This window comes from Brachyistius frenatus, unplaced genomic scaffold, assembly GCF_029030835.1.
Source record: "Brachyistius frenatus isolate BFR_SWC_R1_liver_20210118 unplaced genomic scaffold, ASM2903083v1 Contig_64, whole genome shotgun sequence".
In the NCBI taxonomy this organism is placed as follows: Eukaryota; Metazoa; Chordata; class Actinopteri; family Embiotocidae; genus Brachyistius; species Brachyistius frenatus.
The window spans coordinates 1,928,491-1,946,452 of NW_027210663.1; the positions used below are offsets into that span (position 1 = coordinate 1,928,491).

The 17,962-nt window shown below is 39.1% G+C and overlaps 1 protein-coding gene across 2 annotated transcripts in view; it reads right to left on the minus strand.

Moving 5' to 3' along the window:
- LOC138625663 (transmembrane protein 132C) overlaps window positions 1-17,962 on the minus strand; it is a 126,138-nt gene that overhangs the window by 91,493 nt on the left and 16,683 nt on the right. The window contains exon 2 of one of the 2 annotated variants that reach the window (XM_069706743.1): window positions 10,707-11,592. In XM_069706743.1, the coding sequence (XP_069562844.1) occupies window positions 10,707-11,592 (886 nt within the window). Of the gene's footprint in view, window positions 1-10,706; window positions 11,596-17,962 lie in introns of both variants that reach the window. The other variant, XM_069706742.1, reaches the window with a different exon arrangement.

Sequence of the window (17,962 nt, forward strand, 5' to 3'; positions counted from 1 at the left end):
GCATGTTCTCGTAACATCTCCCATGCACACTGGTCACTCATCTGAAAGACATTTATATACTTTTGGAATGAGCACCGCGAACACCCACAGGCCCCAGCTAAACCCTGCAACTACACCATCTGAAAGTCAGTGACACAGCTTCACACAATTGATGTTCCCTGCTGGTGAATGCCCTGTTGCATTGTGCGTCAGTTGACCCAATCGCTTCCACTTCCTTACAAAATGTACCAAAAATCAGATAACCAACATGTTTTTAAAGATGAGAGGTACAGAGAAGCTACTTTCTTCTACCTTCGGCCGTGTTAGCAGTAGCCTTGACCACAGAGGACACTACAGTGTTGGTGATCAACAGATAGGAGCGCACACACAGACAGAGGAGATGGGGCACAAGTTCCCCTGAGATCTTTACAAATATCTAAAAAATACTGCTGTTTTTACTTTACATTCATGTGTCCCTCCTGCTTAACATGTGTTATTGTGCGTTAAAGCAGTAGGACACAACATATTTGCACTGCTGACTGCAATGTGAATACTATTTTATGATATGATGTTCAACAACAGTAGTCTAAGACACTAATTTTCCCTCTGTGCTCAAAACCTCCCATCGCACACCTCATAGTATACACTGTGTTATTGTCTAATTACTCTTCCTTAGAGTGCAATCCTGTATTTTCACCAAGGGATCAACCAGAAGGATCCCGAACAGATGATAAAACCCCCCATATAGTTTAATGGGAACGATGGGGGCTACACGTGGGAACTATGCACCATTCTGCTCTCTCTGTATACCCAGATTTTGGCAGCTGTGTTTGTTAACAGAACCTCACTCAGCCCTTGGCAAGGCCACACTCTCTACAAGCTAATAAAAATGTAACAAACATAATGGGACAAATTTAAAATCGGCAAGCTCAGCATAAGATACGGTGACGCTTGACACCTTGTAGCACCCGTCGCGATGCGACCTGAAAACGTGAGGAGACTCTTTACCGCATCAAAAAAAAAAAATAGCTCTTTAAAATGCACAGGTGCTGTGTATTGGGGTTATTTGTTTTCTCATTTGTTTTTATTTTTTTTGCAGGGATGCATATCACCACATCCAGGAGGGCTCCACAAACTCTGCTGTTGACACTATTAGCCACTTTAACAGGGAAAAAGGCTGTTTGTTTTGGAAATGCAGAAGTAATGTGCGGCAGGTTGGCAAATCAGACAGAAACCTCTCACAATAAATATAAACAAACTACAAAGAAATTATTCATACCGACTAGGAGAGATCTGACAAGATTTATTTAATGCATGTTTGAAGCTGCTCTCTCGGATACGTTTAATCTTAATCATCTATATCTTGTCCCCAGAGTGCTTCTTTCACCCATTTTCAAATGGTGGAGCTGTTTTAGCAAAATAGCTTATGGCTTCGATGCCTGCCAATAAATGACGAGGCATTTTCTTATTCTTTCATCACATGCTCTCCCCTGCAGAAGCACCCCAGTGGCTGCTGATTCACTGCCTGTTCATCACCAGAGATGATGGCTTTCAAATTAGATTGCACTATAATGAATCGGACATCAGTATGTGACTGCTGACTTGATCCGTGTATTATGGTCTCGTGTAAAGAGAGAGGGGTCTCCCACTGAGCATTTATGTCCTTGTCTATTTCTCAACCTCCGCCGTTGTTCATTTATTTCTACAAAGTATTCATTTTATTTTAGTTGTATTTCAGCCAGTGGTGGTCTGTAGCTACAAGCCTTGAGCTGAAACAAGGTGATTAAAGATGACCTCACTTGCTATTCTGTCTGTCTTTAATCAAGAGGGAATGTTTGGAGGATGTGGATTTAAGAGATTAAGTGAATCTGTTAATGTGCAAATTAATACAGAGAAATACGGGAGAAAATATTCCTGACACTGAATTTACATGTACATGCGAGCAACTGCTGTCTCATGTGAGCTTGTTGAAAAAAGGTAGACTGTGACAGAAAATTAATCATCCATGTTCCAGCCGCTCTCATATGAAGAGCTGCTTGTCCTTGTTTTTTTTATGTTCTATCACTTCGAATATTAAGAGACTGTGATGGCAATTTTCTCTCTTCTCACATTTTCAGACTAAGACAATTAATTGGGAAAATAATCATCAGATTAATCGATAAAGGAAAAAAGCATTAGTTGCAGCCTTATGTTAAACATTTTGTTGTTGTTTACATAAAAGAAGCTTATTGAGCTGGTTTGGCTGGACTTCATCTACATGAATAAATGTTCCTAAACCTGAGTAGCTCTTTTGACATTTTCATTTTGTAGCTCCCAGATGAAAAGAAGTTGGAGACCCCTGGGGTATAATCACAGCAGGGTCTGAAGGTGTGAGCAATAGGCAGCAGGCTAATAAAGTTATGCCCTCTGAAAAAAAAAAAAAAAAATACACTGTGACTCGTACTGCATTTTAAATGTATAAGGTGCCTGAGAAGGTTTTTAACCCTCCTGGGAAGAACTGTTCCGTTTATCCCACCACGGCTGAGATTTTAGGCCAAAGCTTCTTGCACACATTAGTCCCTGTTGCCCATCAGCAGACATAATGAAGCATAATGGTAGATAATTTGTTCACTGATTCACTGCCTTTTAAAGAGGAGGCAAACTGATTCCATCACAGCCACTCATACAGTACTTTTAGTACTCATGTTGTGAGCATAGCATGGTGCAAACACCTGTCAGCATACATGTGCAAACACTTCTGTACAGGCACAAACACTCACCAACTCACAAAGATTTTCACAAATAGTGTTGTACACAAGCAGAGACACATGTATACACATGGTTATTGCAAAAAGCTGGCAGTTTGATTAAAGTCTATTGGAAAACAAATGTGTGAGGGCATGTTCTCAATGGGAGGCACACTATTGGCACATTAATGGCACACTAACTGGATTCAGAAGATCAGCGGTGTTTATCTCCACATGTCTGAGACATTCAAACAGTCAAGTGTACACACCTGCCTAACACGCACAAAATCTACATACGCGCGCAGTCGCCCAGCTTCCACATCATTTTACCACACAAACATACAAAGCCAAAACGTAGATGAAAGCACAAGCACAGCAATAACAGTTATTATCTACACACAGATAACAACGCCAAATTTTTTATCATTGCAGCCAATTTGATTCCAATCTTTGATCTCCCTTCCTTGGGTCTCAAAGAAAAATGCTGAAATGGCACAGTTTTTTGTCAGATCTAAACATAAAGTCACTCTCGTTTCTAACCACGTTATATCAGTTTACACATAATTAATTTGTTGATTGTAAGAAAGTAAAACTGTAATGACAATGGAAGAAACCACAGATGATTTTACATATACTTCATTTACAGTGGATGTCATATGTCATCATATCCATCAATGGTTTCAAGGGATTGTATAAAATAGAAAGGTGAGATCCAAAATTTCAAAGACTGCAAAGTGATGTGCCTGGAGTATCAGGAAGCAATAACTTCCAGGAAGTAAGTATTCCAAGTTACTTCACTTCATCAACATCAGCAACTGTGTTACATTCGTTTTTGTGACCACTGGTACGTGCACATTTGCAATTTTACCATGGACATGAAACTTGAACAGAGAACAGAAAGACATTCCAGGGAGCCAAATGATTGTGTTGTTGAGGGTAAGAAACATGCATGTTCTCAATGCACTGTGAGCACACGTGTTGTCATGTTGAAGAACCACTGTGCTATAATTCAGGTTGTAATATTTGTTGGGAATATTTTCCCTCAGATGCCTAAGAACGTCACAGGAGAACTCGTTGACAGAGAGGGGCAGATTCACAGTGCACAACTCCACAAATGTCAAAGAAAACTTGCGCAGTTGCGCTCCTGAGCTGACACACCTTCTTCTGTCTTGGACATGAGACAGTTTTGCAAATTTAACACAAAATTTGTTGCGTGCTCCCTGCTCAAGTCCATGATGAAATTGCAAATGTTCACACAACAGTGGTCACAAAAATGCACATAACACAGGTGCAGATGTTGATTAACCTTAGTCATGAAAGTTATTTCTTCCCAGTGCTCTAAACTTTTGATAAACATAGTAAAAGTAAGTCTTTACAGTTGTAAAAGGAATACATTTCTCATAAGCTATTACACGTTCATCCTTAAATCGTATTGTAGTCCGTAACAAAAAGCAGAACTATAGTGCAGTAAAATGTAAGCCTACGGGAGTAGTTCTTTATTTGTGGAATGTTTGCTATAAATTTATTATCTAATTCCTGATTTGTGCAATAGTGGAACTGTTAAAAATATAGTTCAGCTAACATTTAAAGTGGGGTACCGACTCTTAAATTATTTCTGCCTCTTTCAGTTAAAGGTAAAACTCATTGCACCTGATACTGGTTTATTTTAAGATATTCATGAGATATGTATTGCAGTTTTTCTCTCAGTATGAAAGGGGAACTCCTCTGCTTTTACTCATCAAAGTCTTACAGGTGTTGCGGAGTACCACTGCATATGTGGAAAAAAAAAAAAAGATGTATAAAGCCTCGAGGGAGCTGTGCTAAAAATCTGATAAACTGCCTCAAATGAGTGCCTCGAGTCACTTGAGACAGTGTCAGTTGAGACTGAAGAATAACAAGTTTGAAAATTTAAAAAAAAGTTGAGGTGTAGAATAAGAAAGAAATGAAGCTACATTTTCTGCTTGTGGTAAAACACCAAACTGTCTGTGGTCAAGTTGCAGTCATATTGTCTTTGATCTAAATGCAATGAAGACAAGCCCTACTTTTTCATATAGTCCCTAATAGTCCTCTGTTCCTTCACTACAGCAAGAAGGGAACTTTTTTGTCCGGTAAATAATCTACTGTGGTGGAAATGCTTTGCCGTGGCCTAACTGACCTGGTCCCTTCACGCCACTTGTAGTAGTCCAAATCAAACACGTCTTCGGAGTCCGATGCAAGATAGGTTTTTTGAAAATCAAGATTAGATAGATTAGTAATACAGTATGCTCGGAGAAGCTCTGCTCTCATGAAATATGTTACTTTAATTGACTATCGTTCAAATAATGACTGAGTACAGCAAGGGAGGACAATGCACATGTAATGGCCCTGACCATACAGTGGTTCATCCTGTATGGCAGCACTGCATCAAGACAGAAAATAGACCAATTTCCTTTTGTGCTGTTTTTTTTAAAAAAAAAATTTTATACCACTAGAGACTGCAGGAGGAAAAATATCCTTTAAAATAATTTCCTTCATTGCATTTGATTTGCATATGAAACATATAATACTGAGGGATAATAATGAATTATCAATGGCACATAACAATCCAAACTGCTTTCACAGTGATACCAGAAAACATGTAATGGTAATGACTTTGGCTTATACATTACATGCATATTCAATTTAATGGTCCTGAAGTCCTAAGTGCCTTTTCAATGTCTTTTCCTTCATTTGACTCCCCTGCAACTGAGCAAGGTCTGTTTGTGTGCAGAAATGTCTTTAAGACGTTATAAAGAGTGACTCCAGTTCACGATAAGACAGTCTTACAGTAGAATATGACGTGAAACAGTTTCTCATCCAGTACAACAAAAGGAGGGAAATATCAAAGTAGGAATACAGCAAATAATTAAACTGTTTTCAAAGAGTTCATATATGGTCTAATTCAGCTTTGATCACAGTAATTAATTATTTGATTATGTCCTTTGACATTAACAACACATATCATCATGTTGTATAATATAATTTCCAGCATATGTAGTAAGTCTCCACAAAATTAACATGACAGAGTAATAAAATGACTGCAGGATGAGTAAACTTGCTGAAAAAGTCATGAAATGTTTTGACTTAAATTTCTGGTTGATGGTGTAATGGCACAGCAATATTATATTCACCAGCATTTTTCACTAAATTAGAGTTTTAACAGTTTCTTAATGGATGATGACATTACTTCTGCTGTGAGCATAGAGCAGGACTGTCACTTTACAGCACAGTTTTCACCTAGAAAACTATTCAGCTGCAGTCAAACCTGCCTCCAAGTAATTATGTTTATCATACTATTAGTTTCAGCTGTCAGTTTTGCCACATACGATGTCACATGGCCTTTGCTGTATTAAATAGCACCTCTGTTCTCTAAGGTTACTGTTTCATTTACTGAAAGAGTATAAATGTTTTCTCATTAATGTGGGCCGTCTGTGTTAGGTTTGAGCCGATGTGGCCCACCATACTGCAGGATATTCTACTACAGCCACCGATTACCATTATAATTTCAATCTTAATGGGAATTAATTTAAATACTACTTAAATTTTATGTGGAGTTAATGGACCTCTTTAAAATGGCCAGAACATAATTTCAAGTGAACTAGTTAGGGTTGGGTGATTTCTGCCGAATTCGCCAAACTGATGTCATGCCAAAGTCCAAGCCATTCCACTTGAGGATAGCATGTCAGTGTCACACAGTTTGTTTACACCGTGTTACTCTCCCACACGCAGCTCAGCTGCCAGCTGTTGCCAGTCAAACATAAACCAAGTCCCAACCAGCTCGATCTCTGTGTGTCTGCTTAACCGAGCCACTCTCCCCCAGCGATAACTTGCGACACAAAAACACCCCAAAAGTCTAAACTGCATAGTGAGTCACTTTAGTAAAATAATTTTGCATTCAGGGAAGGTCACGAAATATGTTTATTAGATTTGCTCAAAGGCAATTGTCTGTTTGCCTCGCATCATGTGGACAGGGGAGGTGATCACAAAGTTGGCTTCATGTCGTCACTGACATCAGCCATCAGTGATTGACGGTGAAATGTTTTCATCATTTCATTTCATCATTATGTTACTCTGACTTTGAATGCTCTTTCTCATGGGAAAATGCAGTTAAACTTAAAATATTACATTATGCTTTATATTCTGATGCCGTTCCTTCCGCTTTTTGTTTCTATAAATTAGTCTAGATTTTAAATGGAAATCTTATGATACGACACCCTGAACATCATATGACTGTCTTATCCATGATTGTGAACATGCTTGTAAAAGTTCACAACCAAGGACAAATGGCTTAAAAAAAAAAAAAAAAAGTCCTTCATTTGATAATCACAACTCACGGAAACAGGGTGGTGCACGTTTCCATAAATTCAGCAGTCAGAGTAAACTGAGAGACAGCTTGTATCATCAAATATAAATACGATTATTTTATGAGCATTTGGTGAATATGTTTCTATTCCAAAGAAAACTGCACTAAGAGGGGCATATTTTGAAACATGGGCGCTCTCTAAACTGGATCCTTCCATCTTGCTTATGCAGAAGAAGGTGATGAAGCACTTAAAAATGTTAAACATAACACTTCTTTTATATAGTAATTCAGGCAGTTTTCTCTCACGTCACATTTTCTCCAGCTTATGGTAGCTTTTCAAAGGGAGAAGAGATGGGAATTGGAAATGTACTCATCTGTCAGGATGACTCATGATATGCACTAAAAGTAGCAACTATTAATGCTTTACACCTAAAATAAAAAATCTCTCTACAGCCGAGGGAAGTAAACTACAGTAAAAATAAGCAAAACCTTTCAGTTTCTGAGTGACAGAGTCTATTAACACAGAGGAGGTCAAATCAAATCAGAACCCATCAAATTAAAAGTAGCATGTCAACACAGAAATACCCCAGCAAGCCATACCCTGCTGGGCAGCCACATTGCAATAAATTGGCCGGATGATTGGCTATTAAAAATATGTGAAATTAGCTTTCATTGCATAACATCTATCACAGCGTGAGCCTTTCAGCATAATGGATCAGGCAAAGGTGAAAACTGAATTGGTGAAGAGGAAAGAATTACAGAGCGTCTCAATGACCATTTGAACTTTCTTTTAAATGTTCTTTTCATTTTTTCATCCATATGTATAATGAAAGTGCGAATTTTAATAGAGATTGGTGGTTGTTTACTCATGCTGAATAATGTATAGAACGAAGAAATTGAATTTGAAGGACGAAGCCTTGGATTTTGTTATTAAAAACCATCACATTTAAAACTAAAAGTCCGTTTGACAGATTTCATAGGATCATAAGCTCATCCTGCATCCACGGATACAGCCAACAATGACTGCCACAGGAGTGTGTAGTACACAGATGATAATGATGTTGGAAATATAGAGATCAAAGTCTTCTCGCTCTGGTGATTAAGCGTCCTAACAAATGCATGTGTGAGGACAGCCTTATCACCTAGGACCACACAGAGGCCTTTCCATATCTATCGCTCTCAGATGGCCAAAACCTGCGCCTGCCGAGCACTACACTGCCAAATAAAAACACCACAGGCATTGGCTTTGTGGCCAGCTGGGCCTGTTAATTTTACTGATGAAATGAATCATTCAGAGTTTCTCAGTTTGGAAAAAGAAAATGCCTTATCACCTCAGGACAACTTCAGGACAACTAGTTGGTAATTAAATGAAGCACAGGAAGGACGAGTCTGGAGCATTTGTTTGGTTTGTTAAAACTTCACAGCTGTTGTTAACTTGCTTACCATGGCTCCGATTTTGAGCACATTCTGTGCATCTCTTGTGTCCGCTGGGAAAATCATCTTCATTAGTAAACAACTGGAAAATGAAAATGAGTGGTACAGCTTGATATAAATAAATGGTTCATTTTAAAATTGCTTCTGTGCTTTTCACCTTGCCTACACAGAAAAACAAACACTTCCAATCAGAACACAGCTTGTTTTCCTTTATCCACAGGTTGATAAATTGGCTTGACCCCTCGTCTGAAGGTTTATAAATGTTCTAAACCAGTGTGATTGAGATCGGCTTTAGTCATTACACTAATGGACATGAATTTTAATTAAATGACATCCTCATTTGCAATGCATGTTAATTACCTAAATCATTTTGTCTCATCTGTTCACTGTAATTACTCTGTATCAACAGCTTCACTGAATCAAGCTATTTCTGAGAGATAACCTTGCTCTTCCTGTATTTCACCATGGAAGAAATGCTTGGTTACCTGGCTGAAGATATGATAATTAAGGTAGCAAGATAAAAGCAACAAAACTTTTAATCTATACATGTTGAGCTCACATTTTATAAGGTATATAATCTACTAAAAACATACCTAGTACAGACTGTGATATACGGAGTCCTGCAAACGTGTGTTAACAGTAAAGTGGAAGTTATGCTTCTGCTACTTTAGGTGTTTGAACTTAAGAGTTTATTTTTTATTTGATCTATATGCTATTTGCATATAAATATCTCAAAATAAAAGCTAAAGCCAGTCATTACTTTCTGTTTCGATTTCAATTTCAATTTCAAATGTTCACAGTGGAAAGAAACACCTATTTCAATATACTATTAACATGTGTTTGATGTCACTGCTCCAGTATTTTGATACGTGTAACATGTGACTCCTCGATAAAGCATCATTACTGTAATGTGACTGACATTACTGTCGGCATCAAGAAGACACACAGGCTAACAATTTAGCAAGCAAGCAGGTTGGGTAACGTAATGCAGGATATGCCAAAGCCTAATGACAGAGGGAAACAATAAGGCCATTGGGAGCATCAACATTTTCCTCAGACGTGTTATTGAGTTAAAAAGAAAAACTAAAAACTAGAATTAAAATATATAAACCTGCAATGCAATGAAAATTTCTGAAAATGTCAGCAAACACGTTTCATGAAACCTCAGTTTTCCAAGGTCCAAGGTGCAGGGAGCATTCATATCGACTCTTTATGTGAACATGGGAAGCATGACCCTATTTGAAATGAGCATCTTTCGCAATACAGCAAAATCCACCAACCAGCCCCTCTAAAATTCAAAGTCCCATGTTATATTTTGTCTGATTAATCCATACAAAAAAACAAAGCATAAAAGCAACCATTTGACTTGTATTTGGCCCGGACCAGTAGCGACCTGGAGTCTCTCTTGGTTTATTTGGTAACTGGTTCCATCCAGGAAAGTCTAGCACATCACCCTAAATGGCAAAGCGGTGTTTTTACATTACATTTCCGAGAAGGTCACTTGCCAGAAAAATAGTTAATGAATTAATTTTCCATTAGCATTTACAGTGTGCAGGAGTTACTTGACTTCTTTTTCAGACCCGTCTTAATACCGGTGACAATAAAGAGCCCTTTTCCAATATGTCAACACAGACATTGGTTGTGTGCTGTATGGCAGTGCAGTTAACAAACCAGCTCTACTCCAACTCTTTCTGAGTACGCATTGTGAATTCCAATACAGCCAATCATGCAGCAAAGTTATTGTCATTAGCCTTTGTTTTATGTTTATGTTGTCAGGTGACCTCACAATCAATAATGATTTGATCAACTCCGTGTAGCAGAAGAGCAATTATTGTTCGCTGTGGTTTACAGGTGGCATTTATGAGCTGCGATTAAATGATTATTTTAAACTCATTCAGTTGTTTGGCTTCATAGAGTGAAAAAAAAAAAAACATGTAAATGAGAACAGATAAATTGTAATGAAACACAACATTAGTGATTGTGCACAGCAGGAGGGGAAAGAACGAAGTGTAACCAGCCAAACCCAAGACAGGGCAGGAGAAGAAAGAGGAGATTTACGCATGTTCCTGCTGTTTCAGTGTTTCAATGTGGACATATATTGTTTTTTAAACTTTTGTAAGGATACTGCCTACATCTTTAAGAAACACTCTAATGACAGTAGACTGTAGAATTCCATCATCTAAGATGGACAGAAAAGGTCTGCAGCCAGACATTCAATCAAGGAACAGAACAAAATACATTCTTACCTGAGAGTGAACATCTCCACGGGAGAGTAGGCTGACATGGTGATAAAAGCAGAGATGGTTTCCCTCTGTCTCATGGGTGTGGCTGGCACCATGACCATGAAGTTATTATCCAGCCTGTAATCAGCAAGAGGGGGCTCAGTGGGGTTCTGGTAGAGCCTCACACCACCGATCCTCCTCAGTGGTGTGGAAGTATAGGAACCAAACAGCCCTTCCTGGCTGGAGCGGATGAAGTTGTCCTTTCTGGACTCCTCTGAGTGGCACTCTCCTGCTTCTGTGGACTGCAGAATGTAGTAGAGCTCCACTGGTGTGCCCTCAGACACTTCCAGGTTCCTCTGGCGTCCCGGCACAATGCTTGGCGGGCTGAACCAGCTGGCCAGTGGCTCCAGCTCAGCCACACACAGCCCCAGCTCCCCCCTCAGCTGGCAAGTGCCGCGAACCTCCTGGGTTTCATGGAAAGCAAACATGTGCACGCAGGGCAGCTTGTCGATGGCACTATAGTCATCCCAGTCCCTGCCTGCAACATAAAACAGCACCTGGACTTTGGGCTTGGCCAAGTGAATCTGGGTATTCATGATAAAGGTCTGCACCTTCCAGTTGAAGGTAAACACAGAGGAGGCAGGAAAGGTCCCCGGGCTCTGGAGGAGCTCTAAAGGAACAGGCTGCTCCACAGAGAGAGGCCCATAGCTTGCATTCACTGAGGGCAAACTTCTGGCCTGGTAGATGAAGAAGGGCTCAGTCCGTGACATGAGGCTAGAGTTCCTCATGAAGTCCTGGTTGGCTTCCTTCAGGAAAAACGCCAAGTCAGCATTGAGCAGCTGATAGTTGACAGGCAGGTATGTGGGGATGGAGGAGTATCTCTGCAATCCCTCCAAGACTCGACAGTCGGCTACTGAAAAACACAAGAGAACAGCTGAGTCAGGCTCGGCACACCATAGAATCACTTTTAGAACTGTCTCTGCCAAAAAACACTTAATGGATAAAGATAGTATTTAAGAAAAACTAGAAGCTAATAGTTGGAGACAACAATTTGAAGCAGTAAAAAATACAGGACTCAATCAGTATTCTATCAATGTAGAACTGTGGCAGGTTTACTAATCACTACACTCCTACATGTAAATCAATACAAGCTGCAAAATCTTCTAAATCAAATGAACTTTCAGTAATTAGTCCAAAGAAATTTTAGGAATCAAGATTTTAAGGTACAATGGTGACGTTATGCTGTCATATATTTCAGACACATTAAAAAAATTAATTCTTCATTTGATGTAGCTTGTCTCAGCCACGTAGCACCCGAGTGTGTGCAAAGACAAAGTGAATGGCTGCTCGCAGTGACCTCGTTAAATTTTCAGTGAATTCAGCGACCTTCATCGAGATTAGCAGTGTTTTCATTATTTTTTAGAAAGAAACCACCATGACTTAATTTAATATGTATTGAAGACACACAGCAAGTTACCATAAATATTTTCTTTTTCAGTCTACAAAACAGAGGGCTCTCTGGAGAGTTTTCACTCTGAAAAAAATGCATGCTGGGACATCTGCTTATTCACCGAGTTGAAAGAACTCTCAGCAGTACATTTGTACACGGCAAGTTTTGAAGTGGTCTAAAAATAAAAACAATATTTCAAGGAGAGCCAAATTGAAATCAACAGGTCTTATACATTTACTTAATGAGAAAAGTTTAGCTAATTTCACTAAATTCCTGTAAAGCCTCTTTTTCACGGCCGGTACCAGCTCTACTATACTCGCTTTTGGTACTCTTGTGGATCTCGTTTTCCACTGCAAATAGTACCCTCTTAATGCAGCACTGGTACTATAGCGATGCTGCATAAAACTGCTGTGACATCATCTTTTACGTGACAAATGGACTTGCTGGATTCTTTCTATGGCAACCAAATACAAAAGGTCTGCACCTCCTACACTGACCACGGCATAGGCTTGTGAGTTGACATCAATTGAGCAGTCTGGTGAATGTAAAAAAAAAGGAGCTTTAGAGCGTAGTATTATATTCATAATAGGACGTTACATATGGTTCCACGCCATTTATAATCCCTGCTTCACTCCATTGTATGTATTGTTGGCAATCAAATTGAGTGAATTACTGCAGGTTGCAGAGTTACATATGTGGTTGTGTGTTGCAACTGTACATTAAAAAGCATAAAAAAGAGGAGACCGACACATCCGGAAAGATTACTGAGGCTGAGATTTTCCATTGTCTAGCTTTGCAATTTATAAGTAGGGCTGAAACAATGAAGCGACTAACTAATTCATAAAAAAAATTAAAAAATAAAAAATAAAAAAAATAAAAATTAAATGACACATTTTATAAACATTTATTCCCACTTCTAATCATTGTTTATTATTTATATTTCTGGACTTTGCAGCAACAATTCATACCAGGATCCAAGGTGTTTACTTAGGAAAATGCAGCATCAAATTCTCAATTTATCAGTAGCACATACTCTGGAAGTTCTAATGCAAGGAGGAGATGTTCTCATTATGGCTATTCATCAAACAGACTCCAGGCATAATCATAATTAAAAACCACTGTGTAGTTTTACTCTCTGAGGCCCAAGAACAAGTACACAGGACAGACTGACCGTTCCTTTGTTACAACCTACTGTATGGCAGTACTGGTTGAGGAACTGTGCAGCACGCATAAACAGGATTTTAATCACAATAAGAGTGGGCTGTGACCTTCTTCTCAAGAGCAATCTGTTCAATGATTACACTCCCTCAGCACACTCCCATCTTGCTAGCTGCTGGAGGATTTCTTTCCTCTGATCACCCTTGTAAATCAATGTTCTAACAAGTCACAAATCGGGCAAGGATTTGTGATTCATGGTACTCCTCTTGACCTCAGTGCTGCAGCTGTCCCATTGAGAGATGCGGGGTCGCAGGTAAAGAGTCAAAACCTCAAACCATATGCAGAACTGGACCCAACTGAAACAATCACTTAGCTGCTTTTGAGTGCCAATCTGAGCTTTGTCTTTACGACAGGCAACACAGACTTCTGTGCAACAGAACATCACAGAAAAGTTATATTTTTCCTGAAAAAGCAGGACCTTTGTCTCTATGGTTGACATGAGGCATTGTTATACACGTGGCATTACACTTGCTCGCAATGGAAAGCTTTAGAGCCCAAAAACACAAAAGTCAGGAACAAATTCATCCTCTGGTTTCCTGGGTAAAAACATTACTGTAATGGCTGAGCCCTCATGACTCAAGTAAAGTAAAAGCAGAGAGCTCTCTCCACTGAGCACCTCGCTCTGTGTTCAAATGTGATTTATTGTCTTCACGGTTGACAGAAAGGATTAAAATGAGCTCACACTTCTGCTTCTACACAAGCAAGGAAATGCAAGATTGCAAAGTTCACTGCTCACTCCTCATTAATAAATCATGAAACATTGCATGTTAGGTGACGGATTTCCGACTACCGACTTCCACATTTTATACTGTGCAGCAACAATACGCGAAATAGGGTTAGGGTAACACATTGAAATGTTTTTATTAAATATTAATTATCCATGTAATCCAAGCCATAGAACATTTCTAAAAGTTTGGACAATTTGTAAAATTTTTGCAAGGCTGCTCTTATCGTATTTTACTACAGCAATCTAGAAAAAACAAGAACAAGACAAAATGAAAGAGTCACCAATTACTTACAATTACAACACAAGTGCACAAGGAGAGGAAGCTAAATTATACAAAGCAAGAACTTGTTCGAGAAAAAACGCTTTTTGACAAACTACTGAGCATAAACTACAAACCAAGTATTTGAATTATTTTCAAAGAAAAGCAATGAGGCACATCTTGTGTACAAACAACCTCTGAGAGCACAGTCATCTCTTAATAAAATGAGTAGCTAGTCTAGTGGAAAGGAGCAAATGGGACAGAAAATGGAAAATCCAATACAAATTAGGACCTTGGTATGTCTGCACCAAACTCCTACTGTGTCAAGAGCATACAGAGCAGTACGTGTAATAATTACTGAACTGGGCTCAGAATCAGTGATGAGCAAGGTTTAAATCTCTTTGACTCGCCTGTAATTTAACATTTCCTTTAACCAATGTTTTATTTAAAAGAAAAAGCAGCCAAATCTAATTGTGTCCTTGCAGTGAATTTCAGTGTCTGTCTACCAACAAATATTTGAGTCAGTTCGCCTAGAAGAGGCATAAGCATGTAAACTTTTTGAAGGAACAGAGCCTGGAAACTGACAGAATTTATAAAGTGAACTGAAAATAATCCTATCTCAAGCCAAGTAAAGCCTTGAAATCTCCAAACCTAAATCCAAAATAATAGGAATCAGTAAGCCTGTGTTATGGATTGGAATTAATAAATCATACAAAGCCATTTCAAGATGAATCACTCGCTCCTTTGTTCTGGGACAAGAAATTGAAAAATACAATACCAACCCACTTTTCAAACTCCAGCAGTTCTTTATTTTTTGTGCAGCCTGGGTGTAACTCTGATATCTGGACCCCCGGGAAAATACTGCTCAAGGCACTCCTTTTAAATAAAATACTGCTTTCTGCAATCTGTGTGGGCCATCTCTGTGCTTCGGCCCCAACAGCTGTCACCAACTTTCCACCCAATTTCATTGCTTTGTGACAGAGGCCGGACATGATGCAACAACGTATTTGGGGGACACCGTCATTACTTCCCAGGTAAAGTCTATTGGGGTACATAAGTGTCCCATGTTACAGGGACCTATTCAAAGAAAGAGGAATAGCTTACATGAAGCCTAATATTCTGATTGAAAACAGTTTAAATGCTCAAAACAGAATAATAATGCTCCACATTAACACCTCATTCAGATTTAACAGGACCGGCTACTGATTGAAATTCTAGTCAGTTGCAGAGGGGTAGTTTAGTCGTTTTCATGAACCGATCAAAAAAAACCAAAATGTACCATGTAAACTATGCATCTGATTACTTCCTGGCTGCAATCTCTGTGCATGTCCTCTGTCTTCATGTAAATTCAAGTGGACGTATGTTTCTCCACTTAGAAAAAATGCTGAACTGGGCCAAAGCAATTTGTTTCTGATACAACCTCTTAAAAGAACTGAGCATGCAAGCTGTTGCTTAATTAAAGGCAACACAATAATAATAAATACTGTGCTGAACAGATGATGGATAACTTTTCTTCGTTTTTCTTCTGCGAAGACCTGCCCCTCTATGGCTCTGACTGTCTAGTTCTCGTTACCTTCGTTGTCAGTTTTGCTTCTTTTCAGGCAAGCTTTGTTAAAAAAAAAAAAAAAAAAAGATTTGCCACGTTGTGTGATTGTGACCATTGACACTGCTCACTGCTGACTACCAGCACTTCTAGTTTTAAAAATAAAGCATTCAAAAGTAAAAAGTAAAACCAGCGAGTATTTACCTAACATACAAAATAAAGTCAAATGAGGGGGAAAAAAACAACAATAATGATGACAAAACTACATGCAAAAGTTGGCCCACTACACCTTTTTTGGGCGGGTGTCCCAAAATGTTACAGGGGACTGGAGGGGGACTGGAGGGGGATTGGTGGGGGATTGGTGGGACACATGAATCACTCTCCAATCATAGTAGCAGGTGGTGATAGCTGTTCTAAAAACTGCAGTAATTGTTGTATGAATCCAAAATGTTAAAAGGTTAATTTCCTTTTGGGTTACGGAAAGAATAATAATGATAATTCAACTGAAAAAAAAGTCAATTTCGGCATACACTTTGTGATCCACATCATGTATAATTAAATTCCCCCATTCTGTGGCATTAATTTGTAAAAGCATAGCATTATGCTGAGCCAGACAAATTGAAATGTTTAAATCACTTTCTTCATTTCCAATTTTTTATAAAAATGGATTCCCCACCCACGCCCTCTTTATGGAAACACAATTGAGGCTGTATTTTGCTCATGGTAAAGGACCTCTTGTGGATGAGACCTTGTTGATTGCAGCAGTTGTCAAAAACAAAGGGTGGTTGAGTAATTTTGATGCAAGTGAGTGAGCATTATAAAAGTATGTCTAAGTAGATGTCACATTTTTTAACCTCAGTTCTAGGGATGTATTGACAGACTCTCATCATAAGTACTTTGCTGATCCTCTGATTTTTCATCTTGTGCTAATGTTAATTAATTTTTTGTTTTTCAATGAGACATCTCAGCAGCCTTTGAATAGCTTGCTCATAATTTGGTATGAATATGAATGATGTACAGAGGATGAATCCTAATAACTTTGGTGATCCTCCGACTTCTTCTGAAACCATTTTTTTTCCACATCCAGACAATTATGACTACATCCATTGCATTGCGTACAGCTCACATCTTGGTCCCCAGAGGATGTAACATTGAAATGACTTTCGTGACCCCTTGGCTTTACCTCCAGCACCAATGTCAGGTTGAGATTTTTGGGTTTGGGCAAAATGTAAACTCTTGCACGGTTGTCACGACATTGAATTCCAATGTCTCCATCAGGATGAAATATAAAACATTGTTAATCCCAGAATTTTTCATCCAGTACAAAGATTAGGTAAAAATTCAAATTTGTCAAACTCTTTAAATTATAATGAATAATTTCAAAACGAATTTGTTTCCTGTACTTTGCACTTGGTGTTAGTTAGTCAACTTCAGCATGTGAATGCCCTTAATGAAGATGCAGAACGTTAGCGCAGCCAGTGAATTTCTGAGGCCATGTTGGTGCCTGAGGTAACTATAGACAGTTTAGGCGTCTTCAGGTAAGGGTTTCACACTTCAATTGCAGATCTTGAATAGTCACCTAAAACTACATGTACTTGAATGATGCAATCAGACTGGGACTTAACAAGCACAGACGTTAGTTCTGACCGTCGCACAGCTCAGCAGAAGACAAGCTTAAAGTCGCTCGGAGGAAATAGATTTGGGATATCTGTCAGCAGCACTGCTCTATTTTCTGTGTAATCTAGTTTCTAAGGCAGTGTACAAGCATGCAGCATGTAATACCCTTACAAAATAATTTAGTTCCAATTACTCTGGTTGTCCCTTAAAAACATCTGATGCACACAGTCAATTTAAGCTTTCCAGTTTGTGAGGTGACCATTCAGAAGTTTTTTTTTGTCTGTGTGCGCGTGTGTCAGACACGGCTGTGCAGAGGTGTGCAGGAGAAAAAGGCAGGTCCCCGATGAGCGCCAACTAACCAAGCAGCACCCATCCTGTACCCGGCCTCATACAGGCTCACTCATCCTACCACTGGGGCGCCACGCCAGGGTATGTAGAGCTGGAATAGGACTGGCGGAGCGAAGAG